This window comes from Clytia hemisphaerica, unplaced genomic scaffold (assembly GCF_902728285.1).
Source record: "Clytia hemisphaerica strain Z4C2 unplaced genomic scaffold, Clytia hemisphaerica genome assembly, whole genome shotgun sequence".
Taxonomy (NCBI): Eukaryota; Metazoa; Cnidaria; class Hydrozoa; order Leptothecata; family Clytiidae; genus Clytia; species Clytia hemisphaerica.
In genome coordinates, this window is record NW_027103656.1 from 1 (window position 1) to 27,413 (window position 27,413).

Here is a 27,413-nt window from a genome sequence, read left to right on the forward strand (position 1 = left end):
AAGATCAAAATCCTTCCAAAACAAATGGAAAGGGAAAAGTAAAACCCTTTTTTGTTTGATCATTTGCGATTTTAAGACCTACTATAATGACATGATTTTTTTTCTCAGATCTGTCACACACCTTGGGAACTGAAGACCTATTACTTAGTTTATTATAATTAAAATATTCAGTTTTTTAGAATGAACACTATATGTGATTATTACTCTTCACTATAATTTAATTCCTTTTTTAATAGGGATGTCCAAGACCATCATCAAAGGCAATTGACTTGAGTGTTTCTTCCCCTAAAAGGACTAAGGTAATACTTAAATCAGATTAAGTTTCGCGAGAGAGAAAAATCGCGAAATTTTCTGGGTTAATTTGCGAGTCACAGATTTGAAAATTTTTACGTATGTTGAATTCATAATTTAGACAGAAACTTGAGACATTAGCATCTATGCTAGAAATTGTGCTTTTATAAGAACTAGAATGTTCCGCGCAGCTAATCTGCCATTATGGAATATAATACGGAACCAAAGCAAAATAGATAAAATAAACAAAGTAGATACTGAGTATCCTTGTAAATATTAACAAAAAATGGCAAAAATTTGCAAAATTGTGAAATTTATTCTCGCAAAAGATAATCTGATTAAAGTAATAAATTATTTTGCCAGTCTTTTTGGCATTAAAAAGCCTTTAGAATAAATATTTATACTTTGGTAAAAATTTGTTAATTGTTTTGAATGATATTAAAATTAAACTGCATACTCTTCCCTAAGCCTAAGTTAAATCGATTTTTTATTCAAATTTTTAGAATTATCACAAGCTAAAGCCACTGACACCAAAGAGAGCCCTTGGTCCGAAGAAATCACTTACCCCCAAGAAAACTACAAAACCAAAGAAAATTCAGGTTAATAATTTTGCCACAGCCAGTATTATGCACATAGTAGGCACCCTCCCTTTAAAAAGGGAGGTTGACTTTTGGATCAAAACTTTTGAAAAAGGTTGGTAGAAAGAAAATAGGGGGTTAAATTTTAAGGAGGCTTGAGAAAATTCTATCTAATTTTGCTTCTCAAACACGTTTTTATCAACAAATTTGAGTAATCAGTTCTCAAAAGAAAGAAATCTTCATCAACCAAGATCTTCTCCTTGTCATTCTAAATGTTTGTTTAATTGGTACAGTCTTAGGCCAGCACAAAATCAGGGTAAACCGATAAAGAGGTGCATACACAGAGGCATAATAATAGGGGGTTAAGTCAATATTTTACCAAAATAAGGGGGTTGATAAAAGATTGGGGTTGGGAGATTTCCCTTTTCAAGAGGGGTTTTGAGCAAAAATAGGGGTGATGATTTTGAGAGGGGGCTCAGATCCCTGTGCCCACTATGTTATGTTAAAGTATCATTTTTGTGAATGGTGGTCAGACTCGGCGAATGATTGAGTGGTCAAAGCTGTATATTCATTAGAAAAACCATTCTGAATACCTTGTGCGAATAATTTTATGGAAACTATTTGACAAATTTGTTAGGTTTAAAATCTTCACTTTGGTTTAATAATCACATAAACCTTCATTCACAGAGACAAGATCAAGTCATAACATCTATCCCAGAGACAGAAGACATAAGGGAGAATCCTTTTTCACAAATGATACAGGTTTCATTTTGCATGTTTTATTATTTGATAAGGCAAGACTAATTTAATTTGTTGTTTTACGGGCCAAGCTAACCAAAAAAAGAGGGTCAGTCGATTGGCGAAGAAATTAAAATTAAAATTTCACCTATAAAATCTCCTAAAAAGGAAACAAAAACTACTTCATCTTGACAAAAATGTGGAATAGAAAATAAAAAGACCCAAAAAGCTCGAATTCAGGATGAATGAAAATGAATTCTCAAAACCTTGGAAAAACTACCAAATTTTTTTAAATCTCTGACAGTCCTGTAAAGCAATGAAAAGAATAATGTACTTTAAAAATCAACTTTATTTTTATTTCAATTTTTGAAATTTCAGGGTCGGTCGGGCCCTTAAAACAACTAATCAAATTGGTTTTGCCTAATTACAACAATGTTCATCATTGGAACAATTTATCGACTGCATGTGAATATTCTTCTAAAGAAATTATTTCCATTCCACAACTTTACAGGTCACTCATTGTAGCAATGATATTGAATCAGGGATTTTTATTAGATTCATGATTATAAACTGCTCCAGGGGGGATTGAAATGATTGACATTTTTATCACTATAAAATCAATAAAATCGAATAAAAAATTTATAATACCTTAATTGTTTTCAATTTTTCATCTTTCATAAGGAAATTACTTACATTTTAAGAACCATTTTAGGTACTACTCAAATTTATATGACAGCCGAAAAATCAGCTGATTACTTTAAAGTGATTTCATAAAATTCACATGGCCCACCACCACTGCACTGCCACTAACCAACATGTCTCATACTAACTGCTCCACACCCTGACTGTTCGTATTTCCATTATGTATCAACATGAAACTTTTTATTCACAGATTCAAGATGAAATAGTGATCCCAGAAACGGAGATGCTGGAAGACAAAAATAAAAGCCCATTTGAGGTATGTTTTTTGTATATACAGCACCTGTTCCTTATCCCCTTCCCTATTCCTTATAGAAATCTGTTGATTCTCTTTTGCTTGAACTGTGAAATGAAATGGAGTTCATTTTTAGTTCACGAACATGAAGATGGGTACAATTTACAGTTATGCACTATAATTGTAGTGGCACAAATCTACCTATAATAGACAGACAATTCATGATCTTTTTGTTGTTTTTCTTATTCAGGACAACGAAGATACAAACAGAAAGAAAAATCAAGATAGTCAGAGATAGTGATAATGGTGATGATGATGATGATGATCCTACTCAGTCTCTGTCCCATAGGGTAAATTTTTGAATGTTTTTGTCGAAATACTCCTATGAGTTGAGATTGAGTGTATATTACCCTTATTGGAAGAAATTTTGGAGGGAATTTAATTTGGCGGATGGCCAAAAAAAAATTTTTAAAGGGAAATTAATTTGACGGATGGCCGAAAAATTAATTTGGCGGATGACAGATTTTTAGCTCAAAAATCAAGATCAAAACATTGATATTGCATACTTTTAGTAGGTAAATTGTGAAAAAGCATGGTTTGGGCTGTGAATTTGAATTTTGTTTAGGTTTATCTGTTCAAACTGCCTCAGAAAAAGCGAAAAAATTGACCTTAGAGAGAATTTTTGCAAATAGGTACCCTTATGAAAGAAAGATTTTTGACTTTCATAGTTTTGGTACTTTTATAGACCAATTAAATACAGTTTTTGATAAAGGTTTGAATGATCTCTTCTTGATATTTAAACAAATACATATACTTTAATCATTTCAGGATAGCAGTTATGTTCCATCTTCGCCAAACTATACCCCAGAAAAGGAACCTGCTCAAGAGGCAGCCAATGAAAATAACAATCAGGAAGTATTGACAGCATCACAAGACCAAGTTTTCAACACTCAGGCAGTCAACACATTTCCTAAAAGGGCAGCTCAATTCTTAGCCGAAGATCTTAGTGAGGATCGTAAGTGACTTTCTTAGTGAATTTATACAAAAAAAAATTCCCGTAAGCAAAGCTTAGCTGGGCTGCTCTGCCACCCAAATCTCCCGAGTGAGTATAGTTGAACAGAAATTCCTATTTCTTCACATATATATGACAGACTCGATAAAGAAGTCGAAATATTTAGAGATTCGCCATCTCTCTCTTTTTTGTATTTTGAATGTCAAGATAAAAAAGAGCTTATTCGGTTCATTAAGTTCTGTTTTTATTTGTTATTAAATTTTCTGGCAAAAATGGATTTTGTTTACCATTTTTCATTTCCCTTTTTTACAGACGTTACACGTCTTTTTTTTTAAGAAACACACTTTTAAGAAACATGAGGCTCAGAATGCCTAAAAACTAAGAAACATCTAAGAAACTTGCTGAGGCTGAGAATGAGAAAATAACATTTTTAATTCTGTTTTTTATAAGAACCTTCCAATCAAGGCTAATTATGTCAAAAAGTTTAGAAACATGTAAGAAACATTTAAGGCTCAAAAGGCCGATTTCTTAAGAAACATTGAGGCTGCTTGGTAAAACTAGTTTCTTAAAAAAAAAAGCTGACGAGTCCTAATATGCTGCTCTGTCACCCACATCTCCTGAGTGAATATAGTTGGACAGAAATTCTTATATATATATATTTTAATTTCTTCTAGAATTGATGCCCAAGGACTTTTTCAAGATAGCACATCTAATTTGTGGCGTTGTTTCAAATGCGGCCCTCCGTCGAAAGATGAAACAGTTCAAAATTGAAATAGCGTCAGGAAGTTCGACCCCAGATAGATACACAGAGTTTGGTCGAGAACTATTTCGGCGGCAGTTGGTCGTAGTGACTAGTACGTCCGTCAAAACAGATAAGGACATTTTTAAAACCTATACCGAACCGGATTCTGATTGAAGTTTGATGTGAACTATTTGTACTGTTAAAAGCTCCCTTAATCCATTCGGATTTCAATCAAACCTGCCTTCCGTTAACTTGATGTATGATTTTCATTAAACTGAGATATTTCTATCTTCTCGCACATGTTTCTTTTTCATCTTTACCATCTTTTAGCGTTGGTCATACATTTATTGGTCTTGTGTTGTTTATTTATTCATTAAAAAACGAAAAGTCTTATGTTGATATTACTGTATATATTTACATTACTAAAGGGTTTTTATTTTAAAAAGTGTTATTTTTACACAAAGAATTTATTTGTATTTTTTATATTGTACTTTTTGAGTTTCGATTTATTAGAGCTTTACTTTATTTTGTACTTTTTTTTACTAGCTCAAGTTATTTGTACGTATTTTTTACGTTTAGGCTATAAATAATATTTTTATGTTAATAATTTATCAACAACAGAATAGATAATTGAAATTATCATATTAATAATACCGGTATTACCCGAATTCTGTCAATTAAGAAGCTAGAGTAAAATTTGAAATCCGATTGTGCTTTGATTAATTTCTCATCCGCATCCGAGTTATCTGGTTGTGGGAACGACATTTTCCGTATTGTTAATCTCAAATTTACGAGTTTGTGAAATTTGACATCCCGATCGTGTTTTGCTCGATTCCGCATCCGAATTGTGATTTTATCTGTATCTGTAAAAGCCTTTTTCCGTATTGTTAATCTCAAATTTACGAGTTTGTGAAATTTGACATCCCGATCGTGTTTTGCTCGATTCCGCATCCGAATTGTGATTTTATCTGTATCTGTAAAAGCCTTTCTCCGTATTGTTAATCTCAAATTTACGAGTTTGTGAAATTTGACATCCCGATCGTGTTTTGCTCGATTCCGCATCCGAATTGTGATTTTATCTGTATCTGTAAAAGCCTTTTTCCGTATTGTTAATCTCAAATTTACGAGTTTGTGAAATTTGACTTCCCAATCATGTTTTGCTCGAATCCACATACGGTTTTATACCTTTGTGATATTGGAATTCACAACCTACGTACAAGCTGCACAATCCCAAGTTTGGGGCTGGTTTGGGAAATACATGATTTTCCGGATCCGGAAGTACGTATTTCCCAAACATTGGGATTTGAAGATTTTTTCCTGTGAATAGTGTTATATTGCTAGCAAGGGAATGGAATACCTGTTGGCGTCCATATATTTTTTTCAATGTCTTTTGTAAACGAAAGACTTTTCCGCCTTGTTTCAAAGCACGGTCCACTAAAACTCTACCCGCCAAGCTAAAATTTTCCAAAGATGAACTAACCTGTGCTATCCGGATGATTTCAGCACCAAAACAAGAGTAAAACATGGTTGAAGGCAAATTACTAGTGCAAAAAGGAAGACGTACAATCTCAAAGGAAAAACTGTCCCTTTTATCAAAAAATCTAACATCTAGACGACCGTTGATGTTTCTCAATTCAATGTCTAAAAAAGTAATTCGATCACCAGAACTTTCAAGATTTATGGCTTTTTGAAGATTTTCTTTTTTCAAGCTCTTGATCCACTTTGACTCAAAACGCTTTGTCACGGGAGGAGATTTGCTCACAGAGTCAATTATTGGGCCATTCCAGTTTTTATTTGTTACCCCTCAATGGACGACATGGAATTTCCGTAGCAAATTGCTTTCAAGAAAGTCCGTAATTTCAGTAACAAATTTACAAAATACCTATCAAAACCGTGAAATTCCGCTACTGTAACCTAAAAAAATCATAGAATTCCAATACTTTAATGCAAAATTAAGTAAAATTCATAAAACTCTATTGAATTTTTTTGAAAGCTTTTATACTTTACCCGCATTCCGGAAACACTACATTTTTTTATTTTTGCCTAACATCAGATTTTTTTGTTTGTATTTTGCAAAGTCAGGCTAAATTTTGGGGTGGTGGATAGCGGTAACGTCATCACGAAATGAGATTTGAAATAATATTTTATTCACTTTCCCTAGCCATTCGCGAAAGTTATTGCTAATAAAATTGAACATTCACAAAAAACCGGGAAAGTTTCTTCCGTAAATTTTCTTCAAAAAGTAAAAATCGCGAAACTTAAATCCGCGAAATTTTCGCGACTTTTCGGTCTCGCGAAACTTTCTGCCCGCGAAACTTTCTGCCCTTAAAGTATATAGGATTGAGAGTATAGGATTCAAATTATGATATTCTTATGACACAGGCTCGCAACTTTGACATACTCAAGTCAATAAAAAAACTAATTGGAATGACAAAAGTGAGTCAAAAGTATACACGCAGTTGAAATTCTCCATTTCGGCGTATAAAAAAATTATTTTGTGACTTAAGAGTATAACTAGCCGTATGCGCAGCGTTGCACGCTGCGTGTCCCAATCCAGCAAATCACTATACATCTAAAAAAACCCAACGGAAGAATAAAGATAGCTGCTGATTGATGATAAGATTTTGATTTTATAAAAGAAAGGAGAAAAAAGTTCAACGCCATGAAGAGGAGGCTTTGTAGAGCTTTGTTAGATTTTCCAAAACTTTTTATAAAACGTTGTAAACACACACGTTTTAGCATATTAATATATAGATTTTCAAACTTTCAAGCTATCTATCAATCATTTTACCTAAGTAATTCAAAGAAATAGCATTATTGTGACGGAAAATCAACGGATTTTTTATACCGATTTTAAAATACAGGCGGCAACGAAGCTCGCTTCAAAGACACAATGGAAGATAGACGTCCAGTTATGATTTATCCCATGTGAAGGCGCAGTAGTGAACCAAGTATTGACCGTCGTCTAGGAGATCAGGACTAACTCCAACTCGGTGCTGTGTTTCACTTAATGAAAAGTGAATGCTACTTTGCTAGGACTAACCCATACCATGTGATGGTCGTAGGGTGGACAGAAACTCTACAGGCCGTTCAGCGACTGTGCGACAAATCTGTGCTAGTGTCTAGACAAGCTTGCAAGAAATAAAAACTTTGGGGCTTTGTTGTTTTTTAGGAAAATGATTCAAAGTCTGACGTCTGGCGCATACAAAGCTATCCAGGTTTAGTGGTCTCAAAGCCAGACTAATTTCATCAAAATTTTATGTTTATGTAGCTACGCAGTTCTGGAAGTTCTAAGCACTTCTCAAAGTCTCAAAGACAGGCTACACAGATTTCTCGTTACATGCATGAAATAATAAGATATGGGGAATTAGAGGATCTTGACGGATTTTACTCAGTAAGATTCTCCAGCTCGGGTTTTTCCGTGGTAAGTTTAAACATTTTAGGGCAATATAACCACCTAGAAGCACTTAATTCTGGTCTGTAAAATACACACAGCGATTTACATGTATTCTTGATTCTTTGCATGTGTCAAACTAAAGAATAAGGTTCAACTTTGTTTAATGTCGAGATACAATAAGAGACTTTGTCAAATCTTTGAGTAATAGCTTGGAAGTTTCACCGTTTTTTGGATCAAATCTTACCAAAAATAAAATACTTATAAAGTGCTGACCAGACACATTTAGCCCTTATATATTCCCCAGGTACCTCTCTGAGTATAATATGAAGAATCGAGTGGCTCTAAACCTTATTAAGCATCATTTTTACTAATTCATTTCAGACAAAAAGGCCAATTTTGAGAGAAAAAGGTCTTTTTTCGACGGTAAGGAAATTGTACTCTGGTCTGTAAAATACACATTTTTACTGCAAAATTTTTGAAAATTTGCACAAACAATTTTCAATGCCTTTTCTAGGAGCACGCAAAGTTTTGATATGTTTAAAAGCATATTTCTTGAGATATGACTAAAAGAATTGCCGCACTCCATGAAAGCCCGCCTACAACTGCAGCCAAACCTGAGAAAACGAAAGTGATTTATATCTCAAGATAGGAAAGTTTTCAGACCCAACTTTGTATCTCAAAAATTAATCAGTATCAAATTTCTGATCGATTGATATATGATAAGCCTATATTTGGGTTGGAAGAATTTTCAGTTTTGCCTACAGGGGTCACATGACCAAAAATCCGCCATTATGGATACCCAGGTGAGAAATCCAGGTGGCCCAGAAGCTTAAAATATTCTTATTACCATAAGGAACAAGAAAAACCCCAATAAAGTTAGTCCACCAAATGGATAAGATACTTCCTGGCTCGTACCTGTATAGTAAACGAATGTTATATGACCACCTAGCTAGAAGGTGTTCATGCCAATCCATCTGAGTCATATTTAAATGAGGCGAGAACAGTCCCTACAACAAACGTGAGTGCCGAAAGAGATTTTGGCATGTTAGATCGTTTGATGAAGATGAAACCAAAAGCGCTTGACTTAGCCCTAGAAGGGATTATTATGTTTCGTGTAAACAAGACACAGGAATGGAGGGATAGGCTTCCCCCTGCTCGACTGAAGGAAGTTATTAAAATGGCGAGGGAAAGTAAAAAACGACAAACTGAAATGTATCTCAAACGAAAGTCTGATATTTTCAACAGCCGCTTTGAGAAGATGCAAAATGCAGAAATGGAAAAACGAAGAAAAGCTAAAAATCTTTTGGACCTGAAAGAACGTCAACTTCAGACATACAGCAGTTTGGGTTGTGGGTAGATGAGTCTCAAACCCGGTAAACACAAGGACGTCTTTAACACGTCTTTTCTCGTTTTTAACTCGTCAGGACGTCTTTGAACCAGTTTGGAACGTCTTAAAGACGTCTTCAACTGGGTTCAACTGGTACAAGTCAAATCCCCGTTCCGACGAGACGTCTCTGAGACGTCTTTTTTCGTACCTTTAAGACCACATTTTGACTCGTCTTAAACACGTTTTCGTGAGACGTTTTAAAGCCGTCTTTTCTTGGCCTACTAAAGACGACTTTTGACTCGTTTTAAATACGTTTTCGTGAGACGTTTTGAAGTCGTCTTTTCTCGACCTACTAAAGACGCCTTTTGACTCGTTTTAAACACGTTTTCGTGAGACGTTTTGAAGACGACTTTTGATTCGTTTTAAACACGTTTTCATGAGACGTTTTGAAGCCGTCTTTTTTTCGACCTACTTAAGACGACTTTTGACTCGTTTTAAACACGTTTTCATGAGACGCTTTGAAGCCGTCTTTTCTTAACCTGATAACAGCTGTTGATAATTTTCTTACGTGCACGGTAAACCTCTGAAGGCACTTGAAAATTAAATATCTGAGGAAAATAGTCCTCCCGCCGCAAATTTTATACCAAGAATCTTTTTATCTTTTTATCTTATAATCCTTTATTCATAAACAGAATCACGGAACTTTGTTGTCGTTCTAGTCCTTTTAGACGATCGCGGACCCCAAGAAAACGAGATTGCATATTCGTCAGATTGTCCCTCCTCGAAATGGAGATTATTTGACACGCCGCAAAGTACGTTAGTAATTTTGACTATTGTAAATGCCATTAAAAACCTCCGCCCCGGTATTACGTTCCTTTTCAAATTTATCCTGCCTTCAAAATTATACTTCTTTTTAGTGTTGGGCCTAGCCGAAATCTATTTAGCCTTTTTCATCTAGCGATTGAACCCGACTGACTTTTGTTAAAATATGCGGGATTTTATTTCGAGCAGTCATTCTCGTTTTACAGAGACGTGAACGAGACGAGTTAGAGCCCAGTTGTTTAAAGGAATAGTGTATTGCTACGCAAATCAAAATATTATGGTCACGTGTCTGGAATTTGATTGGTCGAGCGCGATAAAAGTTTACAATTTGATTGGTCGAACGGGATTTTCACTTTCGTTTTCGTAATCTAAACAAACCGAAAAATATTTTGCGACATAAAAAAGTTGGGAGGGGAATGAAAAATGTTTCGTGTAATTTCTTCTGTCTTCTATCATACTTATATGAAGGAAATTTTTGCTATGCCAAAATTGATTCACAAATGTAAATACTACACAAGAGTTTTTCTATACACAAAGAGATTGTGAGTTGAGAAGATATAAACAGTTCTTTTTTATTTTCCTGTGTTCTTTGTGTTTCATCAAGAGCAGATGAACAAAATAACAAATAGTAAATAAAGCATAAAACTGACGACGAGGCCATGCCATCTGCTGATGATGACTCTTCAATTGACTCTTCAAGTAGCAGCAGTAGTAGTAGTGATACGTCCAGTAGTAGTGACTCAAATGGTCAACAAGGTAACGGTCAAGGCCAACTTCAAGGTCGTTGTGGTGTCCGTGGAGGTCGTGGAGGGGTCCAACGTGGGCGTGGGCGTGGTCGAAGAAACAGAAACAGAAATCGTGGCGGTGGCAGAGGAGGACATCATGGCGGTGGTAGAGGAGGACATGGCGGTGGGAACAATTTAGGTGTTAATAACATTACTCGCCAGCAACGGCGCCTAAGAAATCAAATTGTTAGTATAGTGAACACTCACTGCGAATTACTGAGTCGTTACTGTTGAATCATGTTTGTAGTTTTTTTATTTTTTTGTAGGTTTTGTAGTTTTTTTATTTTTTTAAATTTAACTACATGTTTCTTAAAACTCTCAACAAACTGTAAGTAGTGGTCTCTTTGAAATCTGTCTTTGTCAAGAATTCGAAATGTGAAAGATATTATCTTCTGACAGGTTCTATAAAAAGAAAGCATGTTTCTCAGATTCTAATGTTTTGGTCATATCCCTAACTTAATTCTGAATTGGTTGAATTAGAATTTTTGAATTAGAACTTTTAGAACTATCAAAATAGCAAAATTTATTTAAATTGGTTGTGGTTACCCTCTTCCTTTTTCTATTTTTTAGAAATCAAAAAACAAAAATATATACATAATTGGGTGGTGTGATATCTACATTGTAAAATATCTATTGGAAGTTTCAGTAAAGCAAAGGTCAATCATTGTTTATTGTTAAGATGCTCTTGAATTTATTTATGTTTTTGCTATTATTTCCCATCCTTCCTTCTTATTGGTATTATTAAGGTCAAATAATCTTAGGGAAGCCTATTTTAAAATCTTTTGTATTTTGCAGACTGAATTTTGCCATTTCCATTATCCCCACCTTGTATACTAAATTTCAAGAGTAGAATAAAAGGACCGGTTCTAGGACAGATTAAGTTTTTTAAAAACTAATTATATATATTAAAAAGCCAATTAAGTATTAAAGAACTTTTGAAACCTCTAGAGGCAATTAGAATCATGAATAGGAAGGCGTCATTTCATGTGATAGACATGATGCATAGTTTCTAGAGGGGTCGAGACCCCCCTTTACGTAGAAACCCCCCTTGAAAATGGAAAAAAAATTGAGACCCCCTTCCTTGTCAAATTTGCTGACTTAATGCATTTTTTTACCAGCGGCCTTAACTCTTACCATTGTTCTATACATTGCAAAAAATGAAGTTGGGAGCACATAATGAGCAATATTTCCAGGATTGACTGTGAAAACAGCCGCCGCAGGCAAAATTTTTATAAATTTACAATGAAGAAGGTGAAAAAATAGCGCCGCAGGCAGAAATGTTACAATTTTCATTGTCAAAGCAGAAGTAAAGTAACTTTTACCGCCACAGGCGAAATCTTTTTTCATAGAAAGAAAAATTTCAATTTTTACTAATATTCGAGGGAAACCACCCTTACGTAAGAAATCCCCCCTTAACTGGCAACCCTCCTTAGGAAATTCCAGAAGCATCCACCGAGGCAAAATTACAAAATAGCTGTTTAAAATTGCCAGCCAGGAGCTCCTTTCAGAAAATTTTGCTTGACAAATTCCCTGGAAAACAGCACTTCATTTCCAGCTAGAAATTATTGCTGTGTATGGAAACAGCTCTAAACATTATAAAAAATGCAGAGATATCTGAAAACAGTTCATAGAAAACGATCTCAACCATTTTCCCTTAGAAATAGCTGTTTACATTTACCAGCTGGATTTTATATTGAGAAGGAAAACGGCTACTTTTTTCCAGCTGATTGCGCAATCACAAAAACGAAACAGTCTATGACGTCATAAAGGTAATTACACAAAAAATAGCTGGAAAACACTTTTGATCTGGAAAACACCTCAAGAAATGCACACCCCTGCATTTTATGAAAATTGTTAAACAGCTATGAATTTATTCCAGCTTGTGAATGTAAATAGCTTTTTATTTCTTGCTCGCGAAAGAACAGTCGAAGAAACTTTGGTAAACAGCTATGATTTTCCAGCAAAAGTGCGAAAATTTCTCTAGTTTTCAAAGATTGAACAGAAACAGCTTAATATTTCCAGGAGCAGTAATTTTTTGTAATTTTGGTAAACAGCTCTATACTTCCAGCCAAAATAGACCTTGGAAACAGCTATTTGAAAAAAGCGCCTCGGTGGATGCTTTCAAAATTCAAACTTCCAACACCCCAGTTTTGCTTGGGTTTCATCAAAATCCAAGACCCCCCTAAATGTAGGGGGCTAGAAACTTAGACATGGCAGATACACAAGATAAAACATCAATTTTGATAATATTCATTTACTTTATTTCGATCTTTAACTAAAACAAATACAATACAATGCTAAAATTGTCTGTAAATACACATCATTCTTTCATTTTATCTTCTGAAATCTTGACTCTTCTTTGGATTAAAAACCGTCGTTTTTCAATCGCATATTCTAAAGCCTCCTCAAAGTCCATATCTTCCTCATCTCTGACTCTGTGTAAAGTTTGCATTACAGAATCGTGAACTCTATCTTTTTTCATAGCTCGAAGGAATAGGATTTTTTCTTTGTATGCATCACCAATGGATAAGCCACTTTCTTGGCATTCTTCAATCAATTTGTCCCAGATATCTATTATCAGTTTGCCCCTTTGACAGTTCATCAACAATCTGAAGCTTGGCTAAACCACGGGCTTCAAAGAGCATATATTTAGCAAAGGATACCTTGGGAAGACGACCAGCATCTATCTCAGCTAATTTTTTAATCCATTCTAATAACAGACTCAATTTCCGTGAACCTAGTCCATAACAAAGCAAGTCTTCATAGAACTGTCTAAACTTCATCAGAATATTTTCCCTCTTTAAAAACCTTGACCTCACTGTTTTCAAGAAACTATTCATTTTTTTCGTCGAGTTTGCGAAGTTTCCAGCGATTGAAAAAAGCTGGAAAAGCAGATTCTCGTGCATTTTCGCACGCTGATTACTTCATAATGAGAAGCATGCGCTGTGAAAACGTTTTAAATAGGGCGTTTGAATAACAAACATCCTCACTGCATTCACTCATCAAACTAAGTGTACTTGTGTATGTGTGTGTGTGTGAGAAAGAAATTCTTTTTAAAAAATCAAGTGAGAAATCAAAATCTACTGATGGTGGAACTGGAAATGAAACAATAACTGTTACTAACGAGCAGTTGAGAACTCTGGTTAATGATGTTGTTGAAAAAGACTTTGGCCCACAAATCATGAAAAGCACCAAGGACACAGTGAAAGCTGCTTCTGGACAATCTGCTGAGAATCGTCGACCAATCTGGCTAAGCTCAAAAAGAAACTCGAAAAGAAGAGAGCCAACGACAACATTGTACTCAAGAAAACCGGCCATCAAGATCAATTTGCTCATAACACAGCAGTCTTGGAAACGATTGAGGATACCCTCGAATTCATGGAAGAGACGGATGTTGATGGGACGAAAGAAGCTTTGAATAAAGGTAAGAGATTATTTATTTATTAGAGACTCGTATACAACATATTAGAATCGCCGTCACACATGGGTGGCTTACTGTTAACGAACTTAAGGCAAGCGATCTTACATCTGGAGACGTGGAGGAAAATAGGCTTAAGAGGGCTATTAAAAATGCAGAGCAAGTTAAACAACGTATTTATAAAAAAAACAAGAATAGACGAACCTGATGGAGAATACTCCAAGGCAATCAAATCTAGAACTGAACAAAGGAGCAGTATGGAGGAGGTGGTTTGTTATTCATGCAATGAATGAAAGAGTATGGCACTACGTCAGCCACTGTCCTTTTTCTGAATTTTCTTCACCTTTGGCCTACTCGACAAAATTAATGTCCTCATCAACAGCAACTAAAAGTTCGTCGTCCAATTCAAGTTCTAAATTGTCAAGGGATGGAAAGTAACTTTAACAAAAAATATATAAGATTTTCAGACATTCAGAACAAGTTTTCAACTTTTGAAATACAGTAGCTATTTTACGTTGCGTTAGTTTTAAAATTTGATTACAATTGTTGTAATTTGTTGTAATTAGATTAGTATTAATGAGAGCTCATGATATAAATGTACCTGATCTTCTATTCTATTTCAACTATTTCAACTGTGCCATTTTACCTTCTTAAATAATAAATGTCAAAATTAGACGATGCAACAAATTATCAAAACTTCTCTCCTTTGTGAGAATGCTTTTAGCACTTGACCCTTATTATATCAATTATTCTAACACAAAATGTATAATTGACAAATTTGCAGGCTTCTATTATGTAGCATCATTTTTCTTTCCTTTTATGTTGACACGCTTGGTGACTACATTTGCAAGATTTATTACATCACGATCAACGTTACGTGTGGTGTGTTTTATGTGTCAATGCCTCTGTGCAAACACGTCTTTCACGTCAATGTCTCTGTACAAACGCATTTGAGGAGTTCTTTCTCCATCTTGAAGCCCTTCGTCATACAGATGGCAAAGTGCAAAGGTACGAAATTTACTATTTTACTTATTTCATTTTTCAACAGATCATGCCCCCCAAAATTTGAAAGAAAAACTCGCAACAATTAGGAACCAAAAGTTAGAAACAACAAAAAGCCGAATGTCTTCCAGTTTTATTAGAATCAGCTTACGCCAAATCCACTTTAAGGAAGTACAAGCCTGCTTGGGAAAAATGGGTGCCTTGGGCTGGTCCATTCGACGAGGTAAACTGTTGTCCCGCCGACCTCTTTTTACGTAGCGGTATATCTAAACGATCTTACGAATTCACTTGCAAACGAAGGAACATTGACCGCAGCTATTCTAGGAATCAGTTGGGGGCACTTAAACTCAGGATTTGAATCTCCAACCAATCATTCTCTTGTTAATTTAGCACTAGAAGGAGGTAAGAGCGAACTGAGAGAAATTCTATTGGAGGGAAAAGACGCAGAAAAGAACCCTTATCATCAGATAATATCAAAAGTCTAGCGGAAACATACGCCACATCAAGTAATCCAGTAATCTTTTGGATATTCGTTTTACTCTTATGGTTATATTAGGATTGCAGGTTTTTTCAGAATCAGCGAAATACTCGAGATTCAGGCCAAAGATATAACTTTCGATCAAACGGGCGCAACTATTTTTCTACCTTAATCGAAAGCCGATCAACAACGCCAAGGTAATCTCGTTTTTATCAGTAGAACAAAATCCAAATACTGCCCAATCCACTTGCTTCGTAATTACTTATCACTTTCCGGGATGAGATACAAATCGGAAGGTTACTTATTTTGTCGTCTTTACAAAACGAAACCTGGTCATAACGCAAACGCTCATCTCCCCATATCGTACTCCACAGCCTTATCATCGTTCAAAACCAACCGCTCAAAAGTTACGGATTCGGCAAAATACGGTTTACATTCCCTCCGATCAGGGGGTGCTACAGAAGCCGCAAATAACGGAGTTTCTGATAGGCTTATCTCCAAACATGGTCGATGGTCCTCAAACACAAGTCGAAATATTTATATCAAAGACAAAACTGAAATCCGATTCAAAATTTCTCAATCATTGGGAATTTAGCTGTTTTTTTGCTACTATTATGTACAACTCGTAGCTCAGGTGAGTTAGGGTATGTCTATATTTTTTAAAATCACAAATCCCGAATCCGCGACCAATAGCACCCATTCTCAGGTATTCACTTATTGATTTTTAGATGACCTATACCTTAAGGTTTCATGACCCGGTTGTTACGTAATTAAGTATTAACCTAAAAATTAATTATTAAAGAAAGTGTGAATTATGACGTCATCAAATTATGACGTCATAAATCGTAAATTAGCTCTAACTCTATAAGTACATGTCAAATCTTTGTCAAATTTGGACCAAAGAAGCATCTTAATGGTGCCGAACTTTTCAATGAAAAATTTTTAAAAGATTTTGATGACGTCAGCAAAAAATGCAAAAAATCGAAAAACGCAATTTTTTGCTGACGTCATCAAATTTTTCCGAAATTATTTTTAAAAAAAGTTACATTTCAGTTAGATGCATCTTTGGTTAAAATTTGGGAAAGATTGGACATGTATTTTTAATATTATAGCGATTATACGATTCTTGACGTCACTAAGTTCGATCAAATTATGACGTCACGATTACAATTTCTTTAATAATAAATTTTTGGGTTAATATTTAATTACGTAACACCGGATCCTGAAACCTTAAGGTATAGAGGTACTTTAGAGCCCTAAGTGGATCTCTGAATCTGACTGCTATTGGTAGCGAAAACTTAGGGTAAACTGTTAGGTTTTTGAGACTTGCCCTAAGTCACTCGAGAGCTTTTTCTTTTTTATCTCTCGTGTTATTGCAGACAAATACCGCCGAGAAGTTTTTTTCATCCTCAAGGAAAGAAATTTGTTCTTTAAGCTCTTTCGCATAAGATTGAAAAACTGTTTCTTCTCTAGGATTTTCTTTTTTCTCCGAGCCTTCTTGCTTTTTTCTTCCAAACACAAAGAGATTTGTGGAAGCGGCTGTTACTCTTCAAATTTTTTTAGTCTTTGATCAATTTTTAAAAAGTTTTCTTAAAGACTGTCCATTTCTTCTTGTTTTTGACCTAGCATTTCCTCAAATTCAATTGTTTTTTCTTTTTGTCTGTAATTCTTTTGTTGACATTGCGGGTATTAATTTTTGTCAGTGCTTTATCAAGTCGACGAGAAAGAGAATTTGTGTCTTTTTTAATTTCTTTCAGTTCTTTAGATTTTTTTGCCTTGTCTTGGCTTTCTTTGTTGAACCAGACAACGAGATTTTGAGTTTTTTGTTCAAGGTCTTCAATATCTTGTGCACTCTCATTCTCAGGCTTTTCTTTGAATTTCTGAGGAGGTGGTGCAAATTCCTGATTTAAAAAGTCATCTCCTTTATCTAATCTCAATTTGCCATATCGGCAAAGGCAGATCAGGCTACTACAACAACCCAGACAAAAGACTGTGCAATATCTGCGAGTCCGAGCCTGGACAAGACAATCACCTTCCATCAAAATGTCCAGCCGGAAAGCAAATCATCCAATACCAGAGTGAGGGAGATGGAAGGTATCAACACAGAGTGAGGGAGATGGCCCTGTGCATATCAGAAATATTTTATAATCATATCCTCCATCCAATGTTTTATTAACCTAAACTTTTGAATAGATTCACAATACCGAAAACAAAACAAATAAAAGGAATAACATACCATACTATACATGAACTTTTCTGGTTTTTGCTCTCCAGGACGGAGTCCTTTTGCAAGACATGGTAAAGAAACACCAAATCAACACTCCATAATCTGCAAAAGACTTCTATTAAGGAAGCAAAGTCGGATTTGCACATACTTTTACTGACAATTCTGTTTACGCAATTCTCTATATAAAAACGAATCAATTTTCCTCATAGAATACGTAAATATTACTTTAAGAATCAAAATGATATATTAACAAACTCATTCAATTTTCCTCATGAAATAGGCAAACACAACTTTCAGAACCAAACGAAACAACAAACATTAAACTCATAGAATTTTTCCTTTCAAATATATACACAATTTTCTAAATAAACGCAAAATAATTTTCCTTTTAAAATACACACAACCTTATGAATACACACAACCTCTGTATAAAAACGATTTAATTCTCCTCATGAAATACATAAACACAACTTTCAGAATCAAAACGTAACTTCATCAAACTCATTCAATTTTCCTCACGTAATACGTTTAATACAACTTTCAGAATCAAAATGAAACATCATAAAACATTATAATTCTCCTTTCGAACTAAGCGCCACTCAGATTGCAAAATGCGTCATCTGCAAACGAATAATTCTATAACAACAATATATTTTCCTCACTCTGGAACAAAAACAATACTTATCTCCATAACTTTCCTTGCAAAATACATTACATAATATTTCATTCAAAACGAGGCATGACCAACTTTTCCTTATTTCTTTGGAAAAACACACATTTAAATCTGAAACGTATTTCAACTATTTTCATATTTTTCTTTCCAAAATAAGCTAATTAGATTTCTAAAGCACAATGACTGAAAGCAACAAAAATACCTTCCGCCATTCTGAAACAATTTTTTAAACAACACCATAAAAAATGAAACAAAATGACATCATCCCAATCGAAAAATATGACTGCAGCATTAGACAAGACCGCTATCATACAAATTGTTTAACCACCAATGAAACCGATCATCTCCTTCTCTCTATACTACAGATGCGTCCATCTCTGTGCCCATCCAATATCCACACTGAATACAAAAAAAGATCTACAGAAAAACTCCTCGAATTATTCAACATACCAAGAATCCCACCAAGAAGAAAACCAAAATTCAAAACACCATTTAAAAAGAACAAGACCCCAAACAAAACCAACACCCAGCTCCAACCACTGATAACGACCACGATAGCGCCCAGAAACTCCACTGCCACTGCATCACCTGTATACACCACTGGGTCCCTGACACCCTCAACCACCAAAATCACACCTCCCTATAAAACAACGAATATCATCATTCCAACATTCTACACACCTCACTTTACTCTTCCAAATGGTACACCTATACAGTCACCTTTTTATAATAACCGTATGAAAATCAATGAATCACTGAAACTAATAATGGAAGAGATACAAGCTAAAGTCAATAGAACAGCAAATGATATCATCCGAAAGAATGAACTGATCAGCATTTTTTGAGCAACAGACGTTCGACATTTTCAAACTTTTTAATTTTCCACAAATTTGTTCAATTTTAACCATATTTATATATAGAAATAAACAATACTCTAAACATCAACCTCCACCTTGTTACCTTTTAAATCTGTGTCTTCTCTCGCCAACCTTTTAAATACATACATATCTATCAATAAATAATATATAATATATATTATTATTATTTTTTTTTTGCATCAACCTTAACGATAATAGAAACATATTGATATTCTATACGCCACCCATCTCTACTTTACTCTACAGAATGAACTATCACAACTACGCCAATTCCATCGAACACCAACAACTCATAACCAACAGAAGACAACCACCGTATCAAAATTTTCATTCTCTTCTTTTTAGTTACTTACCAAAGGAATTCCAGAAATTTAAATAAAACGGGGCGTAACCACCAATGATCAACCTACAAAGTTGAAGTTATATCGATAATTTCTGAGCTTGGTTGGGTACCAGTGAAATCCTTGGTTGTAATGGCATGGCTCTAAAAATTAATGAATGCAAATTTGGATGATACTTAAAGGTTTTTTAACTAGGCTAGTTTTCGTAATAATATTCTTTTGTGTTCACAAGGTCCTCTTTCAAATGAACCTAATGATTTTGAGTCAACAACACAATGCTGTGGGATCCTTATGAAACAAATTCATTTAGGCCTTACCGTATTTCCCCCAATTAAGCCCCATCCTCTAATAATTTTCAATATCAAGTTATGACAAATCGCGTTGGAACAAGTTGAAGGAAAATGGATTAAAATCAACAACTAACTAAATTAGTTCGCATCTAACAAAACCTGTACACACGAAGGATTTTTGGAACAAAGTGGTCCTCACTAATAATAAACACCTGAAATGTTCAGATATCTTTTTGCCAGCTGACCAGCTTACAGTACTTTACGTGTTAGGTTCATTAAAACAACAAAATGAGGAATCAATCTGGCTAAAAGTAAAATAAAATCATCTATCAAAAAAACTTAAAGCTTACACTGGTGCATCATTTCTTGGTGAGTATTACAAATGAACTTGTCCTTGTTGAAGTTGATGTTGATGATTGACTAGTTCTAAAATTAAAGAGAAAATAAAAATAACTTTTGGCATAAAGCCTAGTTTGCATTGGATTGTGCTTGTTCTTGAAAAAAGGGTCTTTTTTGAGAAAAAAGATAAACTAATTTGCCATCAAAGTGCTCCCATAATCAAAAGGTCACTCTTGAATGGAGGTGGGGGGATTGAAATCCTCAATTTTAATAGATGAAAGAAATTGGGGGCAAATCCTAAAAATTTGATCAGCTCAACCAACTTTACAGTTTAGGTTCGTAAAAACAACAAACTGAGGAATCAATCTGGCTAAAAGTAAATAATATCATCTATCAAAAAAACTTAAAACTTACACTGGTGCATCATTTCTTGTGTGAGTATTACAATGAACTTGTCCTTGTTGAAGTTGATGTTGATGATTGACTAGTTCTAAAATCAAAGAGAAAATAAAAATAACTTTTGGCATAAAGCCTAGGTTGAATTGGATTGTGCGTGTTCTTGAAAAAAAGGTCTTTTTGAGAAAAAAGATAAACTAATTTTGCCATCATAGTGCTCCCTAATCAAAAGGTCACTCTTGAATGGAGGTGGGGGCATTGAAATCCTCAATTTTAATAGATGAAAGAAATTGGGGGCAAATCCTAAAAATTTGATCAGCTCAACCAACTTTACAGTTTAGGTTCGTAAAAACAACAAACTGAGGAATCAATCTGGCTAAAAGTAAATAATATCATCTATCAAAAAAACTTAAACTTACACTGGTGCATCATTTCTTGTGTGAGTATTTACAAATGAACTTGTCCTTGTTGAAGTTGATGTTGATGATTGACTAGTTCTAAAATCAAAGAGAAAATAAAAATAACTTTTGGCATAAAGCCTAGGTTGAATTGGATTGTGCTTGTTCTTGAAAAAAAGGGTCTTTTTTGAGAAAAAGATAAACTAATTTGCCATCATAGTGCTCCCCTAATCAAAAGGTCACTCTGAATGCGGTGGGGGGATTGAAATCCTCAATTTTAATAGATGAAAGAATTGGGGGCAAATCCTAAAAATTTGATCAGCTCAACCAACTTTACAGTTTAGGTTCATAAAAACAACAAACTGAGGAATCAATCTGGCTAAAAGTAAATAATATCATCTATCAAAAAACTTAAAACTTACACTGGTGCATCATTTCTTGTGTGAGTATTTACAAATGAACTTGTCCTTGTTGAAGTTGATGTTGATGATTGACTAGTTCTAAAATCAAAGAGAAAATAAAAATAACTTTTGGCATAAAGCCTAGGTTGAATTGGATTGTGCTTGTTCTTGAAAAAAAGGGTCTTTTTTGAGAAAAAAGATAAACTAATTTGCCATCATAGTGCTCCCCTAATCAAAAGGTCACTCTTGAATGGAGGTGGGGGGATTGAAATCCTCAATTTTAATAGATGAAAGAAATTGGGGGCAAATCCTAAAAATTTGATCAGCTCAACCAACTTTACAGTTTAGGTTCATAAAAACAACAAACTGAGGAATCAATCTGGCTAAAAGTAAATAATATCATCTATCAAAAAACTTAAAACTTACACTGGTGCATCATTTCTTGTGCGAGTATTTACAAATGAACTTGTCCTTATTGAAGTTGATGATTGACTAGTTCTAAAATTAAAGAGAAAATAAAAATAACTTTTGGCATAAAGTCTAATTTGAATTGGATTGTGTTTTCATACTTAAAAAAGATCTTATCTGAAGATGAAACATTAACTTGTCATTTAATAAGTTGATACATGTACGGACCTACCTGATATAGGTGAAAATAAAGCAACAAGCAGAGTAGAAATAAAGGAAGCTTATCCAAGAGACAGAGTGAATCTAACTTTATCTAAATCAAATAAAATCTCATAAGTCTCACTCTTTATCATTCTGCCCATTCTCCTTCTGTTCATTTCCAGGGTTCTAACGAATAAGAAAAATAACATAAAATAATGAATGAAAACAGTTTGACATAAGAAAATTAAACTTCCTAAAGGGAAAAAATGTCAAATTATCTTCTCCCAGTGGATCAAAGATGAAAAGGTTTTAATGGCATATTTCAGGAGCTATTGGTGAGAAATTAAATAAGGGATTTTTAACCTTTTTTCAAGTGAGATTTCTCAAGTCAAAGTTATTTTTTCAACAAGCACAAAACCATCACCATTTAATTGTGACTTTATATATTTTTCATTGACTCCAAACTTTTTTCAGGGCAGGTATACAGAAGGTCTACCATATCAGGGTACCCTATGGTACCATGTTTTAATGAAACCCCTGTAATTTTTATTATCAAATTAAAAAGCTCTTTATTCAAAAGTTTAAAAAAGTTACCTTAGAGCAGATTTTGGTATGTTCCTGTAACAATAGAAGCTCGACAAAGTCCCCACAGAAGATACATCCCACAGTAGAGGAGCAGTAAGAACGCTGAAATAAAACATTTTTTAAAATCAATTTGATTCCTTTTGTATTAATTTTTGCAAGACAGCTTGCGCAATATAACCTTGATTTTTTTTTACTATTTTCCTTCAATTTACTAGGAGTTTTTCAATTTTCATGAGAAAATTTGACACGAGTTTGGCTTTCCAAGCCAAAAAAGGCCAAACTTACAAGTAATCTGCAAAATATTTTCTCCACGAATAATAACCCCTTAAGGTAGTGTAAACATGCATACCATATTGGGCTCAAAAACTTTAGTAACTTTAAAATAATTGAAGGGCGCAACCGTAAACTTCAGCAGGGGGGGGGCACTTAGGCAAACGGAGGGTACGGGTATTGTGTGTCGCCCTTGATGGTGACTTTTTGGATGTTCAAAATTTGTAAAAATTAAATGACCCTCAACAGGCTAAATTTTTAGAAAAAAGTCCTGATAAGGGTCATAAAATTCATGAAAATTCAACCCCTTTTGGTCCCTCTAAGTGTTTGACTGCCAAAAGTCGGGCAGCACATACTCCTGATTGAAATTTTTGGCGGACACACAGACTAGGCACTCCAGATTCTAGCTCAACTGTACTTGAGATTAATTAGCGATGAGCATTTGCCAATTCTTAGGAAGAAAAGTGACATTTCTTCTTGCTTATTCCAACTTGTAAACAAAAACCTTTTCAATAGCAGAAAAAGCTCCTAAAACTCAATATTTGAAATTAAAACTTTTTGAGTACAACTAATAGACAATCACATGATGATTGGTTAAAGAACTTAAAACTTACTGTGACTATTTTTGTCATATCTAGAGATTCTTGAATTGGTACTACATAGATCGTTGCATGCCCAATGTTGCATGAATCTTTCAAATAGGCACGAGTATCCACATGGTCCAGTTGCAATTCTGATTAGCCTCCTTTTACCACTGCCCCCACCTTCTGCTCTATGCAGCATAAAGCGCCCATTGGTGGTTGCAAGTTTTGGATATTCCTCCTCTAACATTAGCACCAAATCTAAATGGCTAGCCTTGTTATTCAGCTGTATCCTTTTTTTACCAAGACCAGCATCTGTAAATGTTTGGTGCTCGGCAGAGGAAGGAGTGTGGGTAGCACCCATTTCTGCTAAACAATAAAAGTTTGCAGTCCATGTATCCTTTGGCTTGTAAAACTTCTTCTTGGGTGGTCCCCCCTCGTTTGGTTGAAACTTGGTACTAAGAAAGAAAATTAATGTCAAATTCATCTCATTTGTTACAAAAGTTTCTTTTTTCTTTTCTTTACTTTAATACTATACTGTGGGATGCTCTAATAATTTACAGGTAAATACCTTAAAGGAACTAATTTTGTCAGTCGCAAAAATAATTTTTTAAAGTTGTGTTCGCGGGACTTAATTTTTGCGATTTTCACAACTTTATAAATTTTAAGTGGTAAAATCAAAATTCACGATTTAGCAAAATTTTGTACTATTTCCAAACAGATACCGTCTTTCCTCTATTTAGTGCCAGAATCTATAAACGCCTTCCTAAGTGCCTCAACTAAAATATGGATTTCAATATAAACACCACCCTTTTGTTATTAGTGTCGCCCTCCAATTAGAAAATGAAGGAAAAATAAAGAAATTTAAAGGATAAACTGCAATGGAGAGCTCTACGGTGAAGGCTTCTTCGTAAAGACGAAAGACATGTATTTATTTTTCGGATCCGGTATGCGGGAATAGTGTCAGGACCTGCAGGCGACCTGGTAGGCTTGGGTACGGGTGTGGTTTGGGTGTGGTTACGTATCAGATTGGCTAGGAATTGGATTATTATCAGTTAGGGTTAGGGTTGGAGCTCGAAACAAGCACTTTTTTGTGATTTTCTCTTAATACAGTCTGGTCTGCAGTTTGTACAGTATTTAAATAGCCATCAGAAGCGGTATCCTGGCATGAATCCGTGGCGCAGTGGATAAGGCAATGGGTTTCAAAACATCAGAACTTTGCATTTAGTGGGTTTGAATCCCACCGGTGGCGATCTGTCGGTAAGTCATTCAGTAAGTTAGAAAACATAGAAAATAACTCAGAAAGAACCAGAAAGTCAGAGAAACTACGAATAAGAGACTGGAAAGTACGAAATAAGTCCGGATCTGTCTTTCGTCTTTGTGAAGAAGCCACGACCGAGCTCTACAAACAAGTGAATCAATTGGAAATGCAATCGCTAACTACTTATAATTATAGCCTTAAAACATAGTTAAAACCGCAGAAAAATCCTCTTCGGAACCCAAGCGTGATACAAATTTTTGGAATAAACTCAGGAAAACGAATTTCTAAAATTCAAAATAAGTGCTGCCCTCTATTAAGCGCCTCCCTCTTTGTAAGCGCCACACTTAAAATCAAATTTGAGAATATCAAACAAATATCAAGCGAATATCAAACGTCAAACGTAGAATATCAAACCAACTTCAACTTTATACAGGGTCCACCACGTAAATAATCGCACTCGCAGACAAGTCAAGTTCGAATTTCCTAATACACCAATCCTGCAATTCCATTTTTCTCCCGCAACTCCTGTGCTTCAGAAACTAGGGTAAGGGAGGGGTAGTGACCCCTTTATATTTGCAAGAGATAAAATGAAAATTTCCTTCCATAAAACACAAGGTCTGTAAAAGGTTGGTCAACACACAACACTAGCGACAGTAGGATTACCCCTGTAAATGAATAAAAAGTATAAAAACATCCTTACCGAAAGTTATTTGAATTTGGAGTCAATCTGTACTCCAATTCTTTCATCCTGGAATTAATTTCATCCATTTTTAGACCTTTATATTAACACTGTTAACTGCTTGGAACTGAAGAACCATGTGATTCATTTTTAGCGCGTCTTTTACGAATCCAGTGAAATTTGTGAAATCTGCAGACCAGATTTACCGAAATTATAATCCGATAAATCCGAAAAACCGGTTCTTTAAACCGGCGACTAGCAACACGACCCGTCGAGTTCTGAACTGACGCGTTCAAGTTTTGAACTGATCCGTTTGGGTTCTGAACTGATCCGTTTGGGTTCTGAACTGACCCGTTTGGGATCTAAACTGATTCACTTAGGTTTTAAACTGATCCGTTTGGGTTCTAAACTGACTCGTTCGGGTTCTAAACTGACTCGTTCGGGTTCTAAACTCACTCGAGTATCTAAACCGGGTATTTTTGACATCGATTCCGCTTCATAGGTATTTATGCTAACCATCCCTGTCTCACTGAAAGTGTCTTCTTTATCTCTAAGGAATGATAACACAAACCTTGATTTATATTAGATTTTTTTATATTCTTTCTTTTTCTTCTTCAGGATGTGGAAAAAATGGATTTCAGATGGTTTTGGAGTCATTTTTTTCTGGATTTTTTATGTCTGAGCAACAGAAAGTGTAAAATATATTGTACATTGTGTTTCAAAAAGTCACCTTGTTTTGTTGTTCTAAATCTTATATCTAGTCCTTCTAGTTTAGATACATCCCTGTCCTATGAATGACCTATAAAATATTTCACAAGAAGAATAAAATTCATTTCTTTCCTTTCAATTTTTGAAAGTTTCATGATTTTTGAAGTTCATTTTGGGACATTTCGACTGTTTTTTCTTCCCCGCCTCCTTCTTAAAAAAATTCACTTTTTTCTACACCAATCAGATTCCGCGTCTTTTCCCCGATCAGCCAATCGCAGTGGCTTGTAGAGGGCATTACGTAATTCTTTGTCTGGTCTGTAATTTTGATGTTTCCTCGAATCCAATGAATTTTCTTTAGTAGAGTAATGGGTCCCACTAAACCTGCAAATGCAGCGATTGTATTGGCTATCAAAAAGCCAGATTAATTGCGGACCGAACCGTGGGTCGGGGCTATTTTTTCATTGTCCCTATCTTGAATTACAGGAGATCAAAGTCTGGACTTCGAAATTTCCTTGGACAAAATAACTTCCTGAAGAATATATTTAAGCCTTAAAATTAGCCCCGACCCTAGATCAGGTGCCCCTATGTGCAGGCCACCCTAAACAGTTGTTTTTAACCCTTAACTCTCGGCCGAGTCGTTGCTTTTTTTGATAAACAGCAATTTTGGGACCTTACTTCAGTGGTCGTTTTCTCGCGGTTTTTGACAGTTTTAACAAAAGAGTTTGCCCTAAACTTGAGTTTAAAGGTTATATTTTCACATTAAATCAATTACACAATATTTCGAACTTGTTTATACGTTTAAATTTGAGCTCAATACTCTTTATTATGAAAATCGCGAAATTTGATAAATTTTACAGACCAGAAAATTCACCTCATTGACACGCTCGAGGTCCTCAGAATTCTGTTCAGGTACAGACATCAGTGTAATGTCCAAAGAACTTGCCAATGAACTTACCCCTTTCAAAAACTAAAATGAAAATTAAACCATATGGTTCGAAATCTATTAACTGTGTTGGTGTATATCAAGGCACAGACATGTGTGTTGAAGGGGTGGCAAACGTCAGAATATATGTTGTCAAGCAAAAAGAAGAGTTTTTATTGAGCGGTATTGTCGCAGAGGACCTTGGGGTTATCAAATTTAATCCCACTCCAAAACCGATCAGCAAATCCACCCTGGTCCGCCGCGCAGGTGTAAAAAAGAACAAGAAACGCCCTCATGTTACCAGTACACACAAAACTGTCTTTGATGGGAT

The 27,413-nt window shown here is 34.9% G+C and overlaps 1 protein-coding gene and 3 long non-coding RNA genes across 6 annotated transcripts; 3 read left to right on the plus strand and 1 right to left on the minus strand.

Moving 5' to 3' along the window:
• The first annotated feature begins 215 nt into the window (after positions 1-215).
• LOC136803184 (uncharacterized) lies at positions 216-2,830 on the plus strand. Its single transcript, XR_010846099.1, has 5 exons — positions 216-299; positions 795-890; positions 1,557-1,631; positions 2,500-2,565; positions 2,792-2,830. It is a non-coding gene; the product is annotated as an uncharacterized lncRNA (long non-coding RNA).
• A 21-nt stretch (positions 2,831-2,851) lies between these two features.
• LOC136803185 (uncharacterized) lies at positions 2,852-4,461 on the plus strand. Its single transcript, XR_010846100.1, has 3 exons — positions 2,852-2,891; positions 3,370-3,556; positions 4,228-4,461. It is a non-coding gene; the product is annotated as an uncharacterized lncRNA (long non-coding RNA).
• A 6,039-nt stretch (positions 4,462-10,500) lies between these two features.
• Positions 10,501-10,860, plus strand: LOC136803182 (methyl-CpG-binding domain protein 2-like). Its single transcript, XM_067059919.1, has one exon. The coding sequence runs from the start codon at positions 10,501-10,503 to the stop codon at positions 10,858-10,860; it is 360 nt and encodes a 119-aa protein (XP_066916020.1).
• Positions 10,861-20,717: 9,857 nt separating this feature from the next.
• Positions 20,718-22,728, minus strand: LOC136803186 (uncharacterized). 3 transcript variants are annotated; one of them, XR_010846101.1, is made up of 5 exons: positions 22,671-22,728; positions 22,219-22,262; positions 21,489-21,566; positions 21,088-21,165; positions 20,718-20,762 (listed from the first exon to the last, which is right to left on the minus strand). It is a non-coding gene; the product is annotated as an uncharacterized lncRNA (long non-coding RNA). The 3 variants fall into 3 exon arrangements; XR_010846102.1 differs by lacking the exons at positions 22,219-22,262; positions 22,671-22,728 and adding an exon at positions 21,894-21,953; XR_010846103.1 differs by lacking the exons at positions 22,219-22,262; positions 22,671-22,728 and adding an exon at positions 21,894-21,947 and having other exon boundaries at positions 21,489-21,560.
• Positions 22,729-27,413: the final 4,685 nt, after the last annotated feature.

Bases quoted from the DNA above. Each gene is read 5' to 3' on its own strand.
- LOC136803182 (XM_067059919.1), top strand. From the start codon at position 10,501: ATGCCATCTGCTGATGATGACTCTTCAATTGACTCTTCAAGTAGCAGC.